Consider the following 23,689-nt stretch of genomic DNA (forward strand, 5'->3'; position numbering starts at 1 on the left):
TAACAAAAACTTATCTGAAAAACTTTTATGAACGTGGCATCGTCATTGAAACAACTTTATTGCAGTAATGTTGTGGTGTATCTGTCCTTATGGGATGAAGCAGCGGCAACCTTTCGGGGACTCATCAGGTCAGGCGAAAGAGCACAGTCTGTTATGGTGGTCACAACTGTGAATCCGAAAATCTTTGGAGGTTCGTAAGATCTTTTAAAATTTTTGGTTCAAACTGCTTTTGGTAAAGAGCACAGTCTGTTATGGTGGTCACAGCATTGACTCCAGTCTTAGCGATGCAGTAGGAGAGGACTTACCAAGTCTCAACGCAGAAACAGTGATCACTACCAAAGAACTTAGCCCAACGGGAGATCTCAGCAAGTTCCTCTCCAACTCTTCTAGCCAGGTTTGTAATACACTGTCACCAACGTCTTAAATCTCTGAATCTTTTCATATTTTAATAAATGGAGCTTCATATTCACAGTCTCTTATTACACAAGAAGCTTATTTTACTTGCATAGCTCAGATTGTTGAGGTTGTCGCACAAAAGGGCTGGTACTATGTCTCTTGCACTCACTGCGGGAAAGAAATTGGAAACTCAGCCACATCTCACCCCTGCGACCAGTGTCATGATACCAATGCCACCACTGTTGTGAGGTTAGAAACTAACAATGCCTTTCCATAAAACAGACAGTCTTTTCTAGATTCTGATCATACATATGATTGTCTAATACAGGTACAAGGTTGAATTATTGGTCGATGATGGTGAAAATTATGCCACTTTCTTGGTGCTCGACAAGGAGATGATGAAGCTTACTAAACAAGATGCAGCAACTCTACTTGATGATGAGGTTTCATTTCTTACAATCCACCTTTTCTTCAAACTCTAAAACTCACTAAAACCAATACCGTACTTCAGGTGAATCGTCGTCTATGCAATAGACTCCCAAAATGTATTGCAGAACTTGAAGGCCAAAAATTTATTTATCATTTAAATGTGACGACAGACAATTTAACAGACGACGGCCCTACCTTCACCGTCTCTGGAATGAGCGCCATTTCCAAACAAGGAGGTATTATAGTATTAACTAATCTAAATGTTTACATATGTCTCATATTTTTTACATAACTTATACATCACTCTACAGATTTTAACCATCAATGGAAAAAAAAAAGGAAAAATGGAATATGGGGAATCATCAACTTTCGCTGCTGCCACCTATACGTCAGCAAATGAAGCGGACAAAGATGGTCCCAAATACTCAACTGAGTAATGTTTTCAAATGAAAACAATGTGAACCAAACTCTGCTTCCGTTTCTTTATATTTCTCAGTTGCTATGCATTGCTTCTTCAAGACATTTCAAGATTTTTTCTGTTTCATGTTTTCAATGCTACGTTTTCTTCTAAATCAATAATTTTTTCCCACCGAATAATTTTCCACATCTGCACTAAGCATAATAATAAAAATACACCAATCCTCTTCTCTTAAAGCAACTCCTAACACTTCTACAACCCTTACATGTATACTCAAACTCTACAAACCATCACCATCAACACTTTGTAATTCCACAATCTCGGTTATGCTAACGTCCCCGCGCTTGCGCGGGGCTCCGCCCCTAGTCTTTAGAATGGAGGGGGCTTTAGTTGATGGGCATTCGGGTTTTCGGTTCGGATCGGTTTGATTTATTCGGTTTTCGGGTTATTCGGGTTGAGATGTTTAGAAACCATTTAGGAACCGGATATTTTTTGGATCGTTTCAGTTCGGGTAATACCAGATTTCTATTTTTTATAAAACCCAAAGTGGAACCATATTATAAATAAATCGGGTTTGATTCGTGTTTAAAGCCCAAAACACCGAAAAAATCCGAAAATATTCTAGTTCGATTTTTTTTAGATATTTTTATTTATAAATTGTATTTTATATACGCTAAATTAAAAATAATTAATATTTTTAATATATTCAAAAAATTCGGATATCCATTCGGTTCTCGAATCGGTCCCGGTTCGGTTTCTGTTTTTCGGATTTAGAAATATAGGAACTATTCAGATTTTTGATCAGGTTTTGGTCTCAGTTTTTCGATTCGGGTCCGGTTTCGAGTTTCGTATGATATGCCCAGGAGATAATAATACTGTTAGGTAGTCCGTAGTCGCATTCACGTTTATTCGGCCATAACTATACAAAAAAATATGCATAAGTCCTTAACTTAGATTTAATTATTTTCTGAGAGTATGGTAATGCACCATTTAATTAATAATTAAATTTAAGTTTATCATTCAGATTCGAAGCAAAAGATAATTACGTAGGAAAAAAAAAGAGAACACGAAACTTTATATTTTCCCTAAAAACAGGAAATCGATCTTCCCCAATTCAAACTTCTTCTATTCTATTCTTCGTCTCCGTTGATTCTTATTCTTCGTCACCGGAGGTCTCATCTCCTTCATACCTAGTCAGCCTGATCGATTCGATTTGGTTTCATCAGGTGATCCTCCTTTATATTCTGCTACGAATTCGAAACTTGTCCCAATCTCGTTCCTCGAATTGTGCATATGCTTTCTGGTTAACCTATAGCTCCTACTCTTGTGTGTATTGTGGTATACACAAGGAAGGAGTTGCCAATACGCAATTGTGATTACTGTAGATCCGCGAGGCGAAAGTGATCTAGAGGTCTCTTGTGTTGGTCGATTGCATGATCTGATTTTCAAATTTCGATTAGTGCTGTGTAGTTTCTCAACATGATGTCTGTACATATCGGAATCGAGTATTAACCTGTTGATGTTCTCATTAGATTCTCTCTGATTGCTTGTGTTCATTAGATTCTCTATGTGTTCAATAACTAGCTACGATATGCATTTATGGCTTTTATCTTAATCGTTGTGTTCATTAGATTCTCTATGGCTGATATGAACCTGTTCTTTTCTGATTTTTGAGGAGTGAGTTTATGCTTGCTTTTACATCAGTCTGGCTCTAGGTTCTAAATGTCTGTGCTTTATCTGACTTTTACAGACTTCAGAGTTATCCTGATGCATTTTTTTTTTTAATCTCTCAATCCTTCTTATTGCAGACAAAAAGGTAGATTCTCTGGGGTTGATTTTCTTATATGAGACAAGACATGTTGCATTTGGGTCTTTACGTCTAGGTAATGAAGGCTATGTGTGATAGATTTCTTCCTTCAAAATGTTCTTCATCATCAACCGCAGATGAGAAACGTGATAGATCCACACTTAACGGTTGGACAGTAATTGTAAACACAGCTTCTTCTATGGCTAGTGGGGCGATTAGGAGGTTTCAAGATCGTGTTTTAGGGCCGAGTAGGACCGGTATTCCCAGCACTACAAGTGAGATATGGCTACTGGGTGTCTGTTATAAAATCTCAGAAGCTGAATCCTCAGAAGAAGCAGATGCTGGCAGTGTATTGGATGCTTTCAGACAAGACTTTTCGTCCTTGATATTAATAACATATCGTAGAGGTTTGTAGATTCACTTCAAATCAAGCTAGCGTTAAGTGTTCACAGAAATCTCATTTTTTTTTTTTTTTACAGGTTTTGAGCCTATTGGAGAGACAACGTATACTAGTGATGTTGGATGGGGTTGTATGCTTCGAAGCGGACAAATGCTCTTTGCACAGGTCTGCTTTTGTGATTAGTTTTAATCTTTTAGCTTGAGGTTACACATTCTCTTATGCGATCTATCTTTAACAGGCATTGCTATTTCAAAGGCTGGGAAGGTCTTGGAGGAAAAAGGAATCTGAGGTTAGTTGTTGTGTTTTCGAGCCTGTGTCTTAGTAACTGAATATACAATACTATATTGAGCTTGTGGGGTTTGATGATGCAGCCGTCTGAAGAGGAATACTTAGAGATCTTAGAACTTTTTGGTGATTCTGGGGCTTCGGCGTTCTCCATTCACAATCTTATACTAGCCGGAGAATCTTATGGCTTGGCTGCTGGGTCATGGGTAGGACCATATGCTGTTTGTAGATCATGGGAGTCATTAGCCAGGAAGAAAAGAGAAGAAACTGATGTTGAACACTGTTCGTGTTCCATGGCTGTTCATATCGTTTCTGGCAGCGAAGATGGAGAGAGAGGTGGAGCTCCAATTCTCTGTATAGAAGATGTCACCAAAACTTGTTTGGAATATTCAGAAGGAGAAACTGAATGGGCTTCAGTTCTTCTCTTGGTCCCACTGGTTCTTGGACTTGACAAAGTGAACCCAAGGTTTGTGACGTTATCAAATTTGATCGTTATGGTAATAGAGTTTGTGTGCAGGAGTAACTTATTATGAAATTTTGGCTATGCAATCATTGGTATCTTTCTAAAACGTTTTAAATTTGTTTTCAGGTACATTCCATCTTTGATAGCTACTTTCGCTTTCCCTCAAAGCCTGGGAATTTTGGGAGGCAAACCAGGTGCATCGACTTACATAGTTGGAGTTCAAGAAGACAAAGGTTTCTACCTTGATCCACACGATGTTCAACAGGTTTTCTTGATCTGAAATACTTAAAATACTCTGATGTGACATGCTCTGATTCATGATATTATTATATTGTCTCTGTCGCACTAATATATCTACTCTCTAATTGGTTTGGGGACTGATATTAATCATCCATGTGCTTGATCTCACATTTTGGTGTCACTGATTAAGCCTCTTATCGGTAATGGTTGGTAGGTAGTGACAGTGAACAAAGAAACTAAAGATGCTGACACATCGTCTTACCATTGCAAGTGAGTTAATTGATCATTTTAGCCTCATTTAGTTCTGTCTCTACATGGTTCTCACTAGTTATTTATCCTACCTACCTGCTGCAGTACTCTTCGTTATGTTCCGTTGGAGTCGCTAGACCCGTCCCTAGCTCTTGGATTCTATTGCCGGGACAAAGGTCTGTACTTGTACTGGTTTCTAGTGATACGGTTTAGTGTCGGTTCAATAAATTTTTAATCGTTCTTATAGAAACTGAAACCAGTATTAACAACTCAATTCTAATTTTTTTTTGGTTTGGTTACACTATACTCAATACCGGTTTATTTAGTTTTTTTTTTGCTGATATCACTTGCTACTACTTTGGTAAACAGATGATTTTGATGATTTTTGTATACGAGCAACGAAGCTAGCAGGAGACGCCAACGGCGCTCCATTGTTCACGGTGACTCAATCTCACAGAGGTGGTGAGCGTGGGATTGCAGAAACCCGCTCTGTGGCATCATCTACAGAGATATCTGGTGAGGAGCATGAAGATGACTGGCAATTACTTTGAACAATTTCACTAGTCATTCGTCTTCATTTTGTAACTTTGTCCGAATTATCTCAGTTTACGTCTCAAAACACACCATTCTTTCTACTTGGATACTAAGATTTGATGTTGTGCTATAACAAAATAAAATAAACACTGATAATGATCAGCCACGTCGAAGAATCTTGACATTTTTTTAAACGCTGAATTATCATAAAGCCAACAGGCAAAGGAATCAAGTTACCACTCCAAAACAGAGGAGGGAAAGAGTAAAATAAAAAACAGAGGACAAAGACCGATTAGACAGAGAAGAGTACAAGATCCAAAGGAGGACACATTCAGGTACAACTTACAAGTTACAAAACCTATGATGAAAATGTAGTCATCATACTTGAATTTGATACCGAAGCAAAATATGTTTTTTACTACTTCTATAAAGAAAAATGAAACTATATTTGGATTAGTACTAACCGTAGTCTTTGATTTTTTTGCTCCAAGTGTTATATTAAATGTAGACACTCATGAAAAAACATCAATAAGTTCGTTGTAGTATAGTGGTAAGTATTCCCGCCTGTCACGCGGGTGACCACATTTGGTTGTGAATTCCAATGTTACAAATAAAGTCATATTTCTACACGCCCGATCAATAGTTCAAGTCATAATTTCTCATTCCATTCCAATTGATTCAAGAGCAAGCGAAAGAGTTCATACCACATTCAGGTATCTCGATTGAAATACCCATAAATGGTATTTTCCGTAGAAACAGTATTTTATCTTTATACCTGGCAACGACGTTACTTTTTACAAAATTTTAACATTTTGAACTTATTGGGAAAAAGGCAATAAATGGCTTCGCCCGGGTTCGAACCGGAGACCTTCAGTGTGTTAGACTGACGTGATAACCAACTACACCACGAAACCATTTGAACAAAGTTGAAAACCAATTTTTAATTACATATTCACTTCCATTCCGTATTCTCAGATTAATTTAAATCAAACCGAATCAAGGTGATTCATTCTCGTTAAAGTTTTGCTTAATTATTCCATCACTAAATTCATATACGCGATTAGTACATTCTAAAAAGTAATAACGAGAATAATAAATAGGAAAAATTCCTTAAAAATACATAGACTAAATTTCTTTTGCTAAAATAATACACGAACTATTTAGGCTTCCCAATTAATACACAGACTAAATTCGTTACCCATAAAATACATCAACTTTTGAATTTTGGAGGTTTCACACTTCAATTTTGACGGCGTTAACTATGTTTAGCAGAGTATTAAGACGATGTTAATTACTTAACTGAACACGTGCTTAAGCTGGTAAAAACTCGGTTCCTTCATAAAAATTCCCAAATCAATTGAGAACAAACCCTAATTTCGTTCTTCTCTTATTTTTCTCAGAAATCCCCAAATCAATGGCTAAGAGTGAAGGGTTGAGTTCAAGTGCAAGGTCATCCTATAAGAAGAAGTTCGACGGTCCCTTATGCTACTGGAAGAAACGAATGAGTACGGCGAAGGCATGGACAGATGACAATCCGGGTCGAAGGTTTTGGTTGTGTGATTCTCATGGGCTCGTCGATTGGGTTGATAAGGAGGAGCAAAATGAATGCGTGATGGATCGTCAGAGAGGAGAAATAAAAAATCTTAAACAGTTGCTTAGGACAACTTCTCAAGAAGCCCCAGGTGGAGATTCAACTGCATTGCTGTTGGAGGAAGGGAACAGACTCGCAGAGGAGAAAGAGAAACTTGAAATTGCACTTATAACATCAGTTGAAAAAGAGAAATTACTAAGGCAATTCATTGGTCTTTCGTGTGGAGGCTTCATTGTTATCATAATCATTATGGCCGTTATCATGGTGAAGAAGTAGTTATGGTTTGTGTCTTTTGTTGTCATCTCTCATTAGGATTTGTGTTTCTGTTTCGGTTTGTATTTTCAATGGATGTGTGTTGTGTGTTTTGGTTTGTATTAACAATGGATGTGTGTTGGAGTGTTTCGGTTTGTCATGTTTCATCAATGAAGTTTATGTTAGTTGTTGTTATATTTTGTGTCTTCTTCCCGTCTTCTTTCTTAAATAAAGCAAGCATAACATAGATAATCTTAAAGAGAAGTGACATAAGGTGATGAAGTTTAAGAAAACATCCAACCAAAAGAAGATCATCCTACAGAGTTTTAGAAGTGAGAAAAGTACAATACAAGAGGATAACAAAGAGATAGAGCCTAAGAGTCTTGAGGTTGTTGTTGAGAGCCTTGTGAATTCTGATCACTCACAACAGTAGGCCCCCATACATCAAATACACGACCAAAGTGAGGACCAATATAGCAACCAGACTCTCTTGGCACAGGAGGCTCACGCTCACGTCCGCGACCGCGACCACACCCTCTCCCTCGTCCCCAGGGACGGCCACGTCCTCTAGCAGCTGGAGCATTTGAAAGCTGTGGAGCAGTTGAAGGTTGTGGATCAACAGAAGGCTATGTGCTGACCGGATTTGGTGTGGACTGGCTTTTAGCATTCCTCCTCCTCTTCGGTGCATTTTGAATGCTCCATAAAGAAAAGCATATATGAATTAACATACACATCAATAAACAAGCTTCACATATGCAAATCAACTTGTAACTAACCGGGGTCTTTTTTGGTCGTCCTCTTTTGCGTTTAGGAAGTTCAGGAGCAGCTTGTAGAGTACAAGTTCCACAGTTATGACCTGTTTTCTTACAGTTGCTACATGTCATCCTTCTTCCTTCTCTTGTGACCTTTGTTGGATTTGTCTTTGACTCATGTGCCTCCTTGATCCTATCATAATTTTTCGGACGTCCTGGCATTCTAATTTTTTCAGGGATTTGTACAGTTTCTTTACCCGTCTTCTCCCACAATCTCTGACCGTTGACATGTTTTATGTTGTTTTCATAAGTGTCTTGCCACCTTGATGTCAGATAGTAACTATCAACATAGCTACAAAGAGAGAGAGAGAGAGAGTGAGAGAGAGTTAGAACATATATAAAACAAACAAATCCCATAATACAAATGATAGAGAAGTTAAGGTACTCACTCTGCAGGTTCCTTGTTATGCTCATTGATGACATAAATAGCATGCTGGCAAGGTATTCCCATGATGTCCCATCGATTACAAGCACAATGCTGTTGTGGAAGACATACCAAGTAGCTACAGTCAAACTCAGTGACTTCATACAAGCTTTCACTTCTTTTAATGACCGTGCGATGTTTACTTGCTTGCGGTTTTGCTCAAAAATCTCCATGATGTTTGGTGAAAATGGACTTGAACAACCACTTGTTTTGTCACGCCTTCTAGAGTTACGCTTCATTGCAAGTCTCCTAATCTCCTCAAGCATGTTAATCAATGGAAACTTACGAGCTTCCCTGATTGTTCAGTTGAAGCTTTCTGAGAGGTTGTTACACACATCCTCGCATCGTGCATGTGGACTGAAAAACGCTCTACACCATTTCTTCGGTTCTGTTTTCAGCAAGTCCTCATGTGCTGCTGCATCGAACACTTCTAAAGCGTGCATATTGTAATGATAATCACCTCGAGTGAAGCTGTATGCAATTGCTCAGAAGTAATCCTCATACTCTGACTGTCCATAAACCTTCTTCCAATTAGCAAAAATATGTCTATCACAATGTCTATGCTCTGCGCCGGGAAGAAGGTCTGCAACAGCATTTATCAAACCTTTCTGCTTGTCAGATATGATAGTGAATCCATTTCCTAACCCCAAATCAAAATCAGACTTCAACTTATCAACAAACCAAGCCCATGAAGCATTATCTTCGACTCTAACTATTGCCCACGCAATAGGATAAATCCTATTATCCGCATCTCGTCCAACAGCTGCAAGAATCTCCCCTTTTAACTCTCATTTCATAAACGCCCCATCAAGTCCTATAATAGGCCGGCAACAACGCTTCCATGTGCTCCTAAGATTCTCAAAGAAAATGTAGAATCTATCAAACACGAACTTGTCATCTTCACGAGGAATAGTCACAATCTCAGTCTTCGTATTTTCATTTGAACGCTGAAGCTCCTTCTCGTAATCCCACAGTTTGGTGAATTGTTCCCTCTGAGTTTCTATAACCAAGTCTAGAGCCATTCTTCTTACTTTCGTGCATATCCATTTAGAAACTGAGAGATTGTACCTCATCATTATCTCATCCTTGCTTAATACCAGGCCTTATTCTTGCTTCATCCTTATACAACCTTGCAATTGTACCCTGCTTCAACATCCTCGCTTTGCTACTCTTCATATGGTTATGTCCATCAACATAAGATTTCACCATCCACTTCCCGTTTGGCTTCTCAACTGAGCAATAAATCTTCCACTTGCATTTGTCTTTTGGGCAAATGGCTCCTAACTTCGTTTTCTCCCATCTACATAGCTTCACATCGTAGTTTGTCTTCAGAACATAGCGCAGCAGCTGATCTTTGAACTCCTCCCCACTCTTGAAAGTCTGCATTAACCACAGGTAAGGAGGCTTCTCATTTCTGTATCTTGTTCTCAAAATGACCTTTTCCTGTCGATTGAAGTCTTCCCATTCATTGTCAGTGTGAACAGCAGGAGCCGGATGTTCAACATCCCTTAACTGTCTCTCAGATTCTTCTTCTTCATCATCATTAGCTCCACCTCTAACTTCCTCATCATCATTAGCTTCACCTCTAACTTCTTCATCCCGAATATCTTCAAAGAGTGACTGAAATGGAATATCTTCTCCTCCTTCTTCGATGATTTCTTCTTCTGCCTCATCACCAGCATTTGACTGTTCTCCATTGTTGTGACTCTAATCATCTCTGTCTTCTTCACTTCTGTCTTCTTCACCTCTTTCTTCTTCACCATCATTCTGTACTTCTTCATCAATCCTTTCTTCTTCACCTCTGTTTTGCTCAATGTAAATATCGACCCCACCTACTTTCATAGCTTCACTACACATCTGATTAATAGACGAATCTGAAGTGAGTTCGGAAATCGCTCTCACCAAATCCATAGTTTCTTGTGGAAGCTTGTACCAAACATGTTTCACTGACCCACTTGACCCATTGTCTTCACAGAAGCCTTCAAACATTGACCATGTCATGTAAACCGGATCGATAACAATATCTTTGTTGACAAATCCTCCCCGATAGAAAAAAATTGTTATCTTTGTGCTCCATTATGCCTCCATAGTGTAAAGAAATCTTCATTACCCCTTGTTCACTACAATCAAAGTAAGGAATTAGGATCAAAGCAAATTCAAAGCGACATGTTCTAAAGAGTCAAAAGACCACAATTTCGAGAAAACGAAATCACCTCATCTTCTTTGTCTCTCTCAAAACATGGAGATCAAAGCGACAGAAGAAGAAGAACACAGTTTCGAGAAAAAGAGAATTCGAATAAATTAGGGTTCTTAATCGATTTGGAGCTAGATGAAATTAGGGTTTGGTCTCAATCGATTTGGAAATTTTATGAAAATACCCGAGTTTTTCACCGCTCAAACACTGATTAAAAAATTAACTGTCTTCTTAATATTCTGTTAAACAGAGTTAACGCCGTCAAAATTGATGTATTTTATGGGTAACAAAATTTAGTCTGTGTATTAATTGGGAAGCCTAAATAGTTCGTATATTATTTTAGCAAAGGAATTTTCCCTAGTAAGTAAACACAAAGTAGAGGTAAACAAGTCTTAAAGATCTTCGTTATATCTTAACCGGGAATTCAACAGTAAAGGGAACTAGACATGAGCATCTGTATGTTTGGTCTTCAAACCGAAAAAACGAACAATAATGAAAAAAAGGACACAAAAGCAAGAGTCGAAACCACAACTCGAGAGCACGAACCACCGGTTCTTTGTGGTTCCTCATTCCTCTTCAGTATTTGCTGCACTCAGATCAACACTTAGGTCCAGTTGCTGCAACACAAGACATTAAGAACACAAAATTGATGTGAAAGATGTAAAGGAAACCAAAGTTTTTTCTTTACATGACCTCAACATATACATCCGTAGGGAATTTCAGAACGTTTACCTTTCCAGTGATAAGAGTATACATGTTCAACACATCAGCAACAGTTGTCTCAAAGTGTGTTGTAGCATCATAGCTCTGTAATCACCAATGAAAGCGTTTAATACTTAAAGCAGGCAACTGATACAGAAACTAGAGATGGGTCTCAGCTTACCGTTGATATAAAGCAGTTGTCCAGAGCCGGCTCGTTGACAGGCTCGTATCTATCATACACGTCAAAGAATATCTCATCAACAGGGCCCAATAGATCAATTCCAGCCTTTAGTTCAGTTTGAGGGTTATCAGTCTCTGCATCTGTCGACACAAATGCGATAAACTTTCCCTTGGGAGCAACGTTGTGGGAGTACGAACAGCAGAAAACATACCTGTCAGTGTGTAGAGACCTCTTAGAATATCAGAACCAACAGAGATAAATAAAGAGAATGGTAACAAATGGCAAAACATAAAATGTCTGTGCGTGGATGTGCAATCAAGTTGTGGTCAAAAGAGGGTTTCCAACTATATGAAAGAAAGATAATCTTATAGCAAGCTTACGAACATATGCAATATGGTATTGACATGGAGCTTAGGCATCACAAAACATTAAAAAAGCAAAATACAAAAGAAACTTACATGTCTGATTTACGGGCCAACTGCTTCTGAGGTATGATGACTTGTACTGAGTGAGAGTCATTGGTGTTTGGAATAGGGTGGCTCATAATAGCAATGGCCCGAGCAACTCTGCCGATCTTTCTAACCTGTTTGAATGTGATTACTCATCGTATCATGAAACATTCCATACACAATGCAAATAACCACTAACCAGAAAAAAAGGAAGGACAAGCTTAAATCATAATCGATGCTTTGAAAATGCTAATAATACCTTGTTTGGTAGGTAGGAAGGGTCACACACAATCTTTTTGCATCTAGCAGTCTCTCCCTCAGATGTTACACCAATAACCTTTCCTTCCTCATCAAACTCCACCTGCCATAATATTAACAGTGATTTATATGAGTCTATTCTACATCTCACACCCTTCTCACACACTTGACCACAAGAAAAAAAAAACACAAAGATGGTATAAAAAGGAGGAAGAGAGATACCTTGCACTCAGGTTTGTTCAACATATAAGTGCCACCATAGACAGCACTAAGTCGTGCAAATGCCTAAACAAGGAGATGATATAGAGAAGAGTCATAAAAGAATCAAGAAATTAATCATCAGGAAAATTCATGCAACCAAGGCAAATATCAGAGGGAGAGATAAACCTGAGGGAGTTCTCCCAACCCATAGAGAGGATAAATATATGGAGAGGTTCCTTGGAAACGTGCAAGAGACTCCGCATAGAGCTAGCCAACCATTTAAAGCGTGAATGTCAGCTTAACTCCTTCAGAACTAAACATAGAACTATTAAAAAAAGGGAGACAAGTCTGACAAAACTTTACCTTCATTCTCATTACAGTATCCAAGGCTGGTTGATTGAGATGCTGGTCATTGGTGTGAAGTGCCACTGCGTGACCAATAAAGTCAACAGTGTTATCATCAAGACCAAACTTCCTGCAGAAATGTTATCTAAATGGTTAAAATCTTAATACAAACTCATTAAAACCAGAATCAAGCTTAGAAGGGATTAGGGAATCAGCTTACGCAATCAGTTCCTTTGTTGTAAGTCTGGTCAAATCCATTCCGTTGTGTGTCTTCGGGTCCTTCTCGTCGTAATCCTGAACATAACTGAAAAACTTGCCAGCTCGACGTTTCTCAAATATACCCATGAGAGGAGACTTCAGGGCCTCCATAGGAGTCACTGGCACCTTTTGAACCTGTGTGATAGTAGAGTTATCAGCAAAATGACTTTCTGTAAAAAACTGCAACCTATACATCAATGAAAAGCTTGTACCTTCCCTTTAACAAACACGTAGCTTCCATCAACAGCTTTAAAAGACAAGTACTTTGTAACGTCTGTGTGAATAAGGGTACGAACAAGCTTGCCATTTCCCATCATAAACTGGCCAATCACAATGAAGTAGTGTGAGTCTTTAAATATAATTTAATCAGCACGAAAGAAAGTGAATGGCACCAACAAGAATACCTTAGGCATCATGTCAACGTTGTAGTCCCTGCTAGCACCTAAATGTTCAGGAGCCTTGTCTTCTCCCCTGAACTTCTTCCAAAGCTGCAAATGAAATAAACAAAAATCACCCGTATAATAAAAGTAACTGCTGATAAAACCACCACAAAACCTATAAAAAAAAAGCTGAGAAAGAAGAACCTGGTTGAGGTTAAGAGATGTAGATTCTCCACCATAGTAATCATTCCTGTCCATGTGAAGTACCTACTCATTAAATATCCACAAAAAACAACACTTCTCATCAGTCTACCACCAAAACCAATACCTTTGCAAAACAATAAAGCTTATCAGATCCAAGAAAACTCATGTGAGCAATCACATAACAACAAAGTCTCCCCATCTCCAAAGAAATCATAAACCAAACATATATCAAGTCGTATTATATAACCAGTTTGGTTTATACTAAACCGGATTATACAGTTTATACTAAACCGGATTATACATTTGAATTCATCAATCAACCCTAATACAAATGATACAATCGGAGATCTCATCTGATTTTGAGATCCGATCATCATATATACCAAATTAAAATTAGAGATTCTAATCCGGATCAACGCAAACCAGATCATGAATCAAAAAGCTACGAGGGAAGAGGGATCGAGAGAGGACCTTGACGCCATCGACGGAGAGGAGACCGCTGAGGATACACTCCTTGAGACCGGTGCCGAGAACAATAACCTCGTACTCTTCATCCATGATTGATCCCGAAAGTCTCGCCGAGAAGAGCAGGCAGAGATGAGTTGGGAGATCAGTGACGGACGACGAGGTCTATTTAGACTCCTTAAGAAAATAGATGATGCCTAGCTTGTAGGCGGTGGAATTTGTAATCTGGTTTCTAATGGGCCTAATCGCCAAATTGAATATGATATAAGGACTAACAGTGAAATCCTGTAATCATGCGCTAGCCAATAGAAATTCCATGACAGTAAACTTTTTTAATTTATTTCAATTGGATTTGTCCCATTTGTTAAAAAATTAAAATAATGTATATATTTTAACAGTGTAAATATAAATGCGAGTAACCTTGATACATTTTTCTTGAATCACTTAATTTTCTTACATAAAAAATGGGGGGATTCAAAACGATAAGAAACTCTAAAGGTATAAAACCTTGGTAAAGCATAATAATATTATGTTTTGTGTTTTGACATTTACCTTTACAGTTATTAAATTTCTAGAATGCTAAATATGTGGCTTTATTTTTAAAAATGTACACTAAACTCAAAGTATCTTTAAAAAGTATACGAAAAGCAAAAAAAAAATTGAGCTTTTAGCAAAAAAGAAAAGAAAAGAAAGAAATATCAGCATTCATGAAAAACTATATAAATCTCTTAAAAACTAAAATACTAATATTTTGATTATCTAATTGTATTTGATTTATTTTTATATTATCAAGTTAATAAACACAATACACGTGTTCCACTCAAAATTTTAAAAAGAAATTGATTATTTCAAGAGTGAATTACGTAAAATGTTATTTTGTCACAGACCTTTAATATATTTAGGCACTTTACTTGATGTGTACTATTTGACTTTTCTCTTCCATAAATGCCTTTCTCGCAATATTCATAGAAGAGCATAGAAGATATGGTCATGAAACCACAACAATACGCATCCAACCACCACCACAAGACCCTCCACGCTTCCATGACCGCTAACCACTTATTTCACCACCACAACTTCCATATCCACTTCCATAAGATCCACTTCCTCCTCTACGTCCACCATAACCTCCTCCACTGCCTACATGACCGCTAACCACTTCTTTAATCACCACAACTTTTATATCCACCTCCAAAAGCTCCACTTCCGCCATTAGCTCCTCCACAGTCACCTTGTACTTACCTTTCGACTTCTGATCCACCTCCACGGTTTCACCTCCAGCTCTTCCTCTTTCACCACCACCATAAGACCATACTTCTCCATGTTTCCACACAAAGTCTATAAGCTTGAGAAAGCTTCCTTTCATGACTTAAGATTCATTTCACAAACAAATGCCAAAAAGAGTGGTTATTATCTTGAGTAGATAGATGTGGACATAATAAGTGAAATTTAGTTTGCAACATCGAACGAGAGATAAAATTACAAAACTTGAAACCTTTCATTATTTTGTTCGACGCAACGCGACGGTTCATCGAAGTATTTGGAAATCGGAGTCGTCGTCATAAGCTTTGGGTACTGAGCTGCCGGAATTAGAGGAATTAACTTTCGTTGGGTGTAGACACCAATCGCCGGTGAATTTTTGCCGGTGAGATTAACACAGGATCACCTTTATGAGCTATACCTCAGCCATAAGCTCCTCCTCCACCACCTCTTCCATACCATCCAGCTGCTAATCCACCTCCAGGTCCTCCTTCACCGTTTCCGTAAGCTCCACCACCATGAGATCCTACACTTGTTGATCTTCAGCCATCACCAAATCCACTCATGTAACCACTAGTATGTGCCACCACCATAAGTCAATTCTCCACCGCATCTGCTATTGTTTCCGCCTCCGTGCCATATGTGACATGAATAAAGATTTTAGATTTTAAAGAAAGTGTGAGGTTTAAATTAGAAGTGGGTTTTGGTTAATTTACTCAACAAAAGTACATGGCAAGTAAAAAATATGTGTAAGTGTTAATTGACAATGAAAACGTATGTTTCCGTGTAATTTTTTCGTAGTTCTACCATATATGTTGGCTAAAACGTTTTCAAAAATACACTAAGGGGGCTTATGGAATCAAGGATTTGAAAAATATTAAGATTTGAGTAAATTCAAGAAAATCTGAGATTTGACTATATCTTAAAAAGATTGTTACTAGCTTTATTGGTTTTTGAAATTTTTTTAGAGTTTTTGAAAAAATATTTTAAATTTTAAATATTTATTTAAAATAAAATAAAATTTTAAATTAATATAATTGGATATCTTTATAGTTTTATAAAATATATAAAAGTTTTTTAAAATCAGTTTTCGTATAAATTTTTTATTTTCATTCCAAACAGTTTAATTTTCTTTTTAAAAATGTGAACCAAATTTTTTTTTATTTTTTAAAAAAGTTTCAAATACCAACATAGGAGATTGTATTTTGATCATTGTTTTTTTCACTATAAAATATCATCTAAACCTCTCCAAATCTCATTTGAGAGCTTTTATTGACAAAATCTATTCTTTTTTCCGATAGGCTGAAATTTGGGAGAATTTTTACAAATGACTAATCCAATAAGTTTGGATTTCATATCTTATATATTAAAACAGAAGTCACAACCTTGATTCATGTATGATTTTTTCAAAAATGGAACTAATGGACATATTCCTAGAAAGTCATGTTATATTTAATCTCTAATCTTATCATTTGAATTTTGGGCCTGCCACAAATTTTTATTGGGCTATCAATAATTGAATTTAAACAATAGATGATACATTGGATTTATAGATAGTATAAATAAAATTGATATAATTTAACGTTGTAATACTATACCTCCATATGTTAATTATTTAAATATTTGTCGAAGTTAAATTTTAAATTTATTTAGAGTCTTTTTTAAATAACAAAAATCATATTATCTAACAATGATTAATCTTTACTATCTTAAACCAATGAAAAAAAAATTTAAACTATAAGGTTTATTTAAAAAATTAAACAAAAACTAAATGTTTAATTATTTACTCGATAATATAAATCTGTGAAGCGAAAAGTTTAATTTTTTAAAAAATTTCTAAATTTTTGAAATGTTACAATATTTTTGAATATGACAATAAAACAATATTTTACTAATCCTTATATATATAGTTACTATTTTAATATTGAAATAATAATCCGAAAATATATATATAGAAGAAGATACAAATACATGTGAAAGTTGGAAACAATCTATTAAATGAAAAAAATATACCGTAAACTTATTATATTTTAAAAATTGATAGACACATATATATTATAATATATTCCAATTTAGAATTGAAAACAAAAACTCGCGCGGTTGCGCGGATCGAGATCTAGTAGAATTTATAAATGGCAGATACAATAAGAGGGGATTTGAAAAAAAAAAATTAAGTCCTCTCAAATCCTTGATCCAAATAAAAATACCATAATATTTGGAATCATGGCTTAATGAATATTATTTTAGGGTTTAGTATTTAGGGAGTGAGATTAAATTTATAAACTTACATAATTTTTTTTATAAATTATTCTTAAACATTTATAAATGATTTAGGAGGATTAATTTGTTTTTATCTTAAACTTAAAATATTTATGAAAATGATTATCATCTAAAGTAAATTTTAAAGGTGGTATCAAATTTGTGGTAAAATTGAAATTCCTCCAATTTTAAAAGAGTTTCTTCTTAATATTTTTTTTTACTTTTAAGAGATTTTTTAGAGAGTCTTATTGGAGAAGCCTAAGACATTTTAATTGAACTTTTTGCATCTTTTTAACTATTTTTTATAAAATTAATTTTTTGATTAATTTAATTTTTAAAATACATAAAACTAAATTTAATTAAACCACATGTATTGATGTATATCTAAATGTTGTTTAGAAAAATATGCACAACAATTTCAAGACAGACTTTCAAACCTTCTAGTTCATTATAACGTAACTTCCACAAGTCTTTAATAGTCAAAAAGTAATCATGCTCTCATCTATGTGTTGGAATCAACTGGACATAGATTGATCTATCTTTCATATCATTTCTTTGAAATCTTCACTAAGAACTGATCACATCAGGTTCAAAGTATCCAATACTTTTTCTACCTTTTCCTATCTACAATTTGAAAAAGTGTATGATATCGTAAAATTTTAACATCTCATCCATTTATCACATATCAAATAACCTTCACAAACATTGTGAATACTGTAATTTATATAAGTAAGAGTTATTAGATCATGACCATAAATTACAATAAAATAAATATCTATAACAATAAAGCAGAGTATTCTCCCTTCTCCTACTGCCACGTCACCATGGAGAGAGTGGCAAATTGTAACACGTGTCATGGTTAAAATTTCAAGTTTTCTAATGATTGTGCCTTTTCTGAACTGGGCATTTGGTTTGCATTTTTTTTTATCATAGAGAAATTACGTTTGGGCTTTTACATAACATTCAGCCCATTGAAATTTAAGTTTTCATCTTCTTCTCAGCTTCGAACTTTGCATCTCCAGACGAAATCTCCGGTCGTCGATCAAGTGACTGTAACATCTCCAGGTTGCAATAATGATAGCATTCAATCAGATGAACTCTGAATCGGCAGCCTTATCCTTCCTGATTCCAAGCGTTTGTCATCTTATTCATACATTATAAATATGGACCTGGAGAGAGGAATCGATATATCTCTTTCTCTCCCAATTTTCTAAAATTCTGAACTCAGTAAGATCCTCTTCGATCATGACTAACCCTCAATTGCTTCTGTCTGATTTAAAGGTTGGTAATTTCAGGGAGACTGTTGTGACAGGGTCCTCCCTTTTTGGCAAGCATGGAACCTGAAGAAGGGTGGAGAGGAGAGCTTATGGGGTGGACAGGGTTATATTAGATGAGAAGATATTTGTTCACATCTGAATCTATGATTGCTTCATACCTAGATGAGAAGGTTCGTTCTGCTTTTTATTTATACTTCTCGAGTCTTCTACTTATGTCTTGAATCTGACTATACATGTGCAAAGGCAGGAAAACAATGAAAGATATCTACACAGATGTAGTTGTATCAAGTAGGTATGGAAAATACAAGTTCGTTTTCCACGACGACCATATGTGCGATGTTAGGCTTCTCAATAATCTCTAAAGGACGTGAACAGTCACGTGTAACATTGAATAATTACAATGGTATTCAGATTAGTCAAGCTAACAACATGGGGTTTGAGACAAATGTTACTAATGTGTTTTGCTATGAGTTGACTAAGAAGTATCATGTTGGTGAAGATGAGCTCTAATATTAGTAGACCGGTTTTCTTATCAATGTTATGATCTGTTTTAAAAAAAAAATATTTATTTGTCTTGGATGATGATGGCTCATCCGAACTCTGTTTGTGTAAACTTCTTCTATAGCTCTATTCATACGTCACTTCACCACCACCATCAGCTTCACCGAGATGACTATGTTTGTTGGATACATGCTTGTCAGATCCTCCACAGCCCTCTTCTGCTAGCTTTCGTGTGGCACAACCTGCAATAATCAAATCAGATTTAACCAGTAAGCAGAGGAAAAACACTCAAAATTGTGATAAAGGCTTGACTTAGCTTCTTTGGATGTCTGAAGGAATTTTTTTTTTATTGATCAAATGTGTGAAAGAATTTCCATCCATCATATTTGTAGATGTAATTATTGTCTTGTCCTGAAACTCATCACTTTTGGATCCAGTCCACTAATCAATACCTTTATATTTACTGAGGCAGCTCCAAAGTTTACCCTGCGTACGAATTTGGAAGTCAAAACACATTTTAAAAGAATCAGATAACTCAGGCTCTATACTTTCTGCATATATTTTCCCTGACGTACCTTTATGTGTATGTAATCTCGCCATTTCCACAATGTCACTGCAACAAAGAAAGCATGAAAGATGTTTTGCTCATTTGGTGTTTTAAGTTGTGATCAAAAGCCCGGGACCTGGGTAGACAAAAAAAACTGAAGAAACATTTTCTTTTCAAGACCAATGAAAAATGCAACTTCTGCAAGAGCGGCGAGAAGGCATTCTATGCTAGCATCTTCACCAAACTAACCATATTTACTGACAAAAGCCTTCAAACAAAGTTACACGAGAGAGAAAAAATTGAAAAAGCATAAAAGCTTCATTTGGTCTCTTCTCGGAGTTACGTTTTGTATAATCTATTACCCCTCATTTGGACCTTGCGTGAAGTGCTGTTGAATTGATGATACATAGCAAACGACTTGGTTCCCTATAAAGTTGTAATTTAAATTAGAATTAGAAAAAAATAGAAAACAAAATAAATAAAAATAAATTAGAATTAGAATTTTAGAAGCAAATAACTCAGTAATATATAAGTCAAATGTACTTATAATACAAAGTAGTCATTTGTATTTTATTCCAAAATCTAGAAAGACTAATATATTATTCATGAATATATTTATTTTGCAGATCAGAAAAAAAAAGAATATATATTTAGTTTTTACTAATTTTATTAATTTCAAAAAAAATTGATGCGAAAAGGATTAATAGCTAAATCATATATTTGACTATTATATCAAAATAACTTAAAATCAAATTCAAAACCAATAGTACAAAATGTTTCAAAATACTCTTATGTAAAAAATAATATATTAATTATGAGAAGAACAAACTTTACTTATTTTTTAAAATTTCTAAAATAAATGTACCGAAAGTGAAATAAAAACAAAACATCCTCATATTTTTTTACAATAATATGCCATAGAAAATTTGGTTTTAAAATTAAAAAAAATCGTTTTGAATTCCATATTAACAGCTAAAATATGTATTTAAATTTTATTTCAAAATCATTATAAAAAATAATATTAAAAAGGTGTGAATCATCAAAAATATAAAACACATTAAAATTGTAATTAAAATTGCGAGAGTGTGTCTCTTCGGTTCAATATAGAGTGCTTCTCAATGGGCAGCCATGATGTCTTATTATTCCCTAGCGGGGATTACGTCAAGGGATCCTTTGTCCCCTTATTTATTTATCATGTGTACGGATGCGTTAATTTCAAATATCAAAAAGGCGGAGCGGATGAAACAATTAACTGGTATGAAAGTGGCAAGAGCTTGCCCTGCAATCTCTCATTTGCTATTCGCAGATGATAGCTTGTTCTTCTGTAAGGCAAATAAGGAAGAGTGTCAAACTATACTTAGGATTCTAAAGGAATATGAGATCGTCTCTGGACAACAGATTAATTTCCAGAAATCCTCAATTCAATTTAGACACAAGATCGATGAAGATAGTCGTCAAGAATTGAGGGATCTTTTGGGAATTCAAAATTTAGGTGGAATGAGATCTTATTTAGGCCTGCCAGAAAGCCTAGGAGGTTCTAAGGTACAAGTGTTTGGCTTCGTACAAGATCGGTTAAATAATAAGGTTAATGGATGGACTTTTAGATTTTTTACTAAGGGTGGCAAGGAGGTGATTATTAAATCGGTGGTTACGGTTCTGCCAAACCATGTGATGTCTGTGTATCGGTTACCGAAAACGACTGTGAAGAAGCTAACGGGTGCTGTTGCGCAATTTTGGTGGAGTCTTGGAGGCAGTACAAGAGGTATGCATTGGAAATCATGGGACAAAGTGTGTGTCCATAAGGATAATGGTGGTTTAGGTTTTAAGGATTTGACTGATTTTAATATGACAATGCTTGGGAAGCAATTGTGGCGGCTGACTGAGAAGCCAAATTCTCTTTTTCTCGTTTTTTAAAGGACAGTATTACAGGAATGCTTCACCCCTGCATCCGATTCGCTCATATTCCCCGTCATATGGCTGGAGGAGTATTACTTCTGCTAGATCTCTAGTCTGTAAATGACTAATTAAAAGGGTTGGAACATGATCATCTATTTCAGTATGGAATGATCCATGACTCCCATCCACTCGCCCGAGACCAGCTAACAAAAATCTTCATAATAGTTACCCGGAACTCACAGTGGATTCTCTCATTAATCTGGAATCCCGAACATGGAATTTAGAGGCAATTAGCGACTTGGTGGATCCACACGATGCAAAAATAATTGAAAGTATACCATTGATTAGAAATCGGATGGAGGATAGGAATGGATGGCATTTCACCAAGAATGGGAAATACATGGTACAATCAGGGTATCAAGTGGAAAGGATTTATCCTGACAAGGAACAACCACCAGAATTCTATGGGCCCAATGCTGATATACTCAATGCTTTTTGTTGGAAAGTGAAGTGTCCTCCAAAATTAAAGCATTTTTTATGGCAATTGATATCAGCTTGTATAGCAGTAACGAAAAATCTAAGGGCAAGAGGAATACAAGGAGAAACTTGTTGTGCACGGTGTGGCGATACAGAGGAATCAATAAACCATGTGTTTTTTGAATGTCCCCCAGCTCGTCAAGTCTGGGCACTATCTAAAATCCCATCAAACCCGAACTTTTTCCCTATTGGTTATCTTTTTTCTAATATGAACCATCTATTTTGGAGAGTTAATCCAAAGATGGAGGATCATCAGTTTGCATGGATATTATGGTACATTTGGAAGGGTCGGAATAATAAAGTATTCAGTAATATTGATATTGATCCCAGGGAAACACTTCGACTAGCAGAAGTAGAATCCACACTTTGGGCTGAGGCACAGGTTAGTAACAATAGGTGTGCTCAGGAAGTACAAGTTAGGCTTAACTTAGGAACCACAGGAAGATGGTGCTTCACAGATGGTGCTTCACAGATGGTTCATGGAAAGATAGTGATCTATTTTCAGGGCAAGGTTGGCTCAGTACATTACCAGGGTGTGATGGTTTACTAGGGGCAATGAATGTAAGATCATGTCTTTCACCGCTCCATTCGGAGATGGAGGCATTGATTTGGGCAATGGAATGCATGAGAAATTTAAGACAGTTTCAAGTTACGTTTGCAACGGATTGTTCTCTATTGGTGAAGATGGTTTCAGAACCAGAGGAATGACCAGCATTTGAAAGCTACCTGGAAGATATTAAGCTTTTGAGAAGAAGTTTCGTCAACTCAGATATTGTTCATGTACCTAGGTCGGAAAACACTAGGACGGATAGTTTGGCACGTAGTGCTCGGCAACAACCGTCTTTCGTCGTACACATGGATTCAGAGTTACCATCTTGGGTTACAGAGTCTATATGAGTCTGTGAATGTTGTTTGGTGTCAAAAAAATAATAATAATAATTTATCCATGCTCAATAGCAAAACATATTCTCATATAAACAAAAACACTGCCAAACTTCTAGAAGAAAAAAATCACACTACTAAAAAAATATACCATCTCCACCACTCCTCTAGCTTCACCAAGAACACAAACAATTAACAGATACACACGATACATTTAATTTTCCAGTCAAAAACACATTCAACTAACAATACATATTGTTCGCGCGGACACACCTCTAGTAAAATATATGATACACCCAACCACTATGGCATGGTCCACGCAAGCAAAAGCAATATTGATTTGATTCAATAAAGTAGGTGTTTTATGAAAAAGAAAACAATGTTACATTACTAATTCATCTGATCAACTATCAACAAATTTTATTTTATTTTTAATTAACATGTATTTTCCCACCATATTTTGCAACTAATGGTTGAGTTAATGAGTAAACATTTATTGCTAGACACTTTTGGTTTGAACAAAAAACATTAGCATGTTGTAGTTCCATGAAAGAATATTGTGTTAGCCCGAAAATTTGACTTCTTTATAGCTT

General features: G+C 36.1%; 2 protein-coding genes and 1 non-coding gene across 5 annotated transcripts; 1 reads left to right on the forward strand and 2 right to left on the reverse strand.

Annotated features, from left to right (window-relative positions):
• Positions 1-2,280: 2,280 nt before the first annotated feature.
• Positions 2,281-5,422, forward strand: LOC106336933 (cysteine protease ATG4b). Of its 3 annotated transcripts, none has more exons than XM_013775919.1 (10): positions 2,281-2,469; positions 3,052-3,126; positions 3,227-3,457; positions 3,530-3,615; positions 3,689-3,739; positions 3,822-4,201; positions 4,325-4,463; positions 4,653-4,708; positions 4,793-4,863; positions 5,057-5,422. In XM_013775919.1, the coding sequence occupies exons 3-10, from the start codon at positions 3,250-3,252 to the stop codon at positions 5,236-5,238; spliced, it is 1,173 nt and encodes a 390-aa protein (XP_013631373.1). In that variant the 5' UTR covers positions 2,281-2,469; positions 3,052-3,126; positions 3,227-3,249; the 3' UTR covers positions 5,239-5,422. The 3 variants fall into 3 exon arrangements, with proteins under 3 accessions (XP_013631373.1, XP_013631372.1, XP_013631371.1); XM_013775918.1 differs by having other exon boundaries at positions 3,242-3,457; XM_013775917.1 differs by having other exon boundaries at positions 3,052-3,457.
• A 639-nt stretch (positions 5,423-6,061) lies between these two features.
• TRNAV-AAC lies at positions 6,062-6,135 on the reverse strand. The gene has a single exon. It is a non-coding gene; the product is annotated as a tRNA-Val (tRNA).
• Positions 6,136-10,870: 4,735 nt separating this feature from the next.
• LOC106343074 (guanosine nucleotide diphosphate dissociation inhibitor 2) lies at positions 10,871-14,183 on the reverse strand. The gene is made up of 13 exons (XM_013782202.1): positions 13,944-14,183; positions 13,473-13,535; positions 13,293-13,376; positions 13,101-13,208; positions 12,851-13,023; positions 12,649-12,760; positions 12,472-12,552; positions 12,307-12,369; positions 12,086-12,187; positions 11,836-11,960; positions 11,378-11,588; positions 11,227-11,301; positions 10,871-11,111 (listed from the first exon to the last, which is right to left on the reverse strand). Exons 1-13 carry the CDS (start codon positions 14,028-14,030, stop codon positions 11,061-11,063), a joined length of 1,335 nt encoding a protein of 444 aa, XP_013637656.1. The 5' UTR covers positions 14,031-14,183; the 3' UTR covers positions 10,871-11,060.
• Positions 14,184-23,689: the final 9,506 nt, after the last annotated feature.

This window comes from Brassica oleracea, chromosome C4 (genome assembly GCF_000695525.1).
Source record: "Brassica oleracea var. oleracea cultivar TO1000 chromosome C4, BOL, whole genome shotgun sequence".
NCBI lineage: Eukaryota > Viridiplantae > Streptophyta > Magnoliopsida > Brassicales > Brassicaceae > Brassica > Brassica oleracea.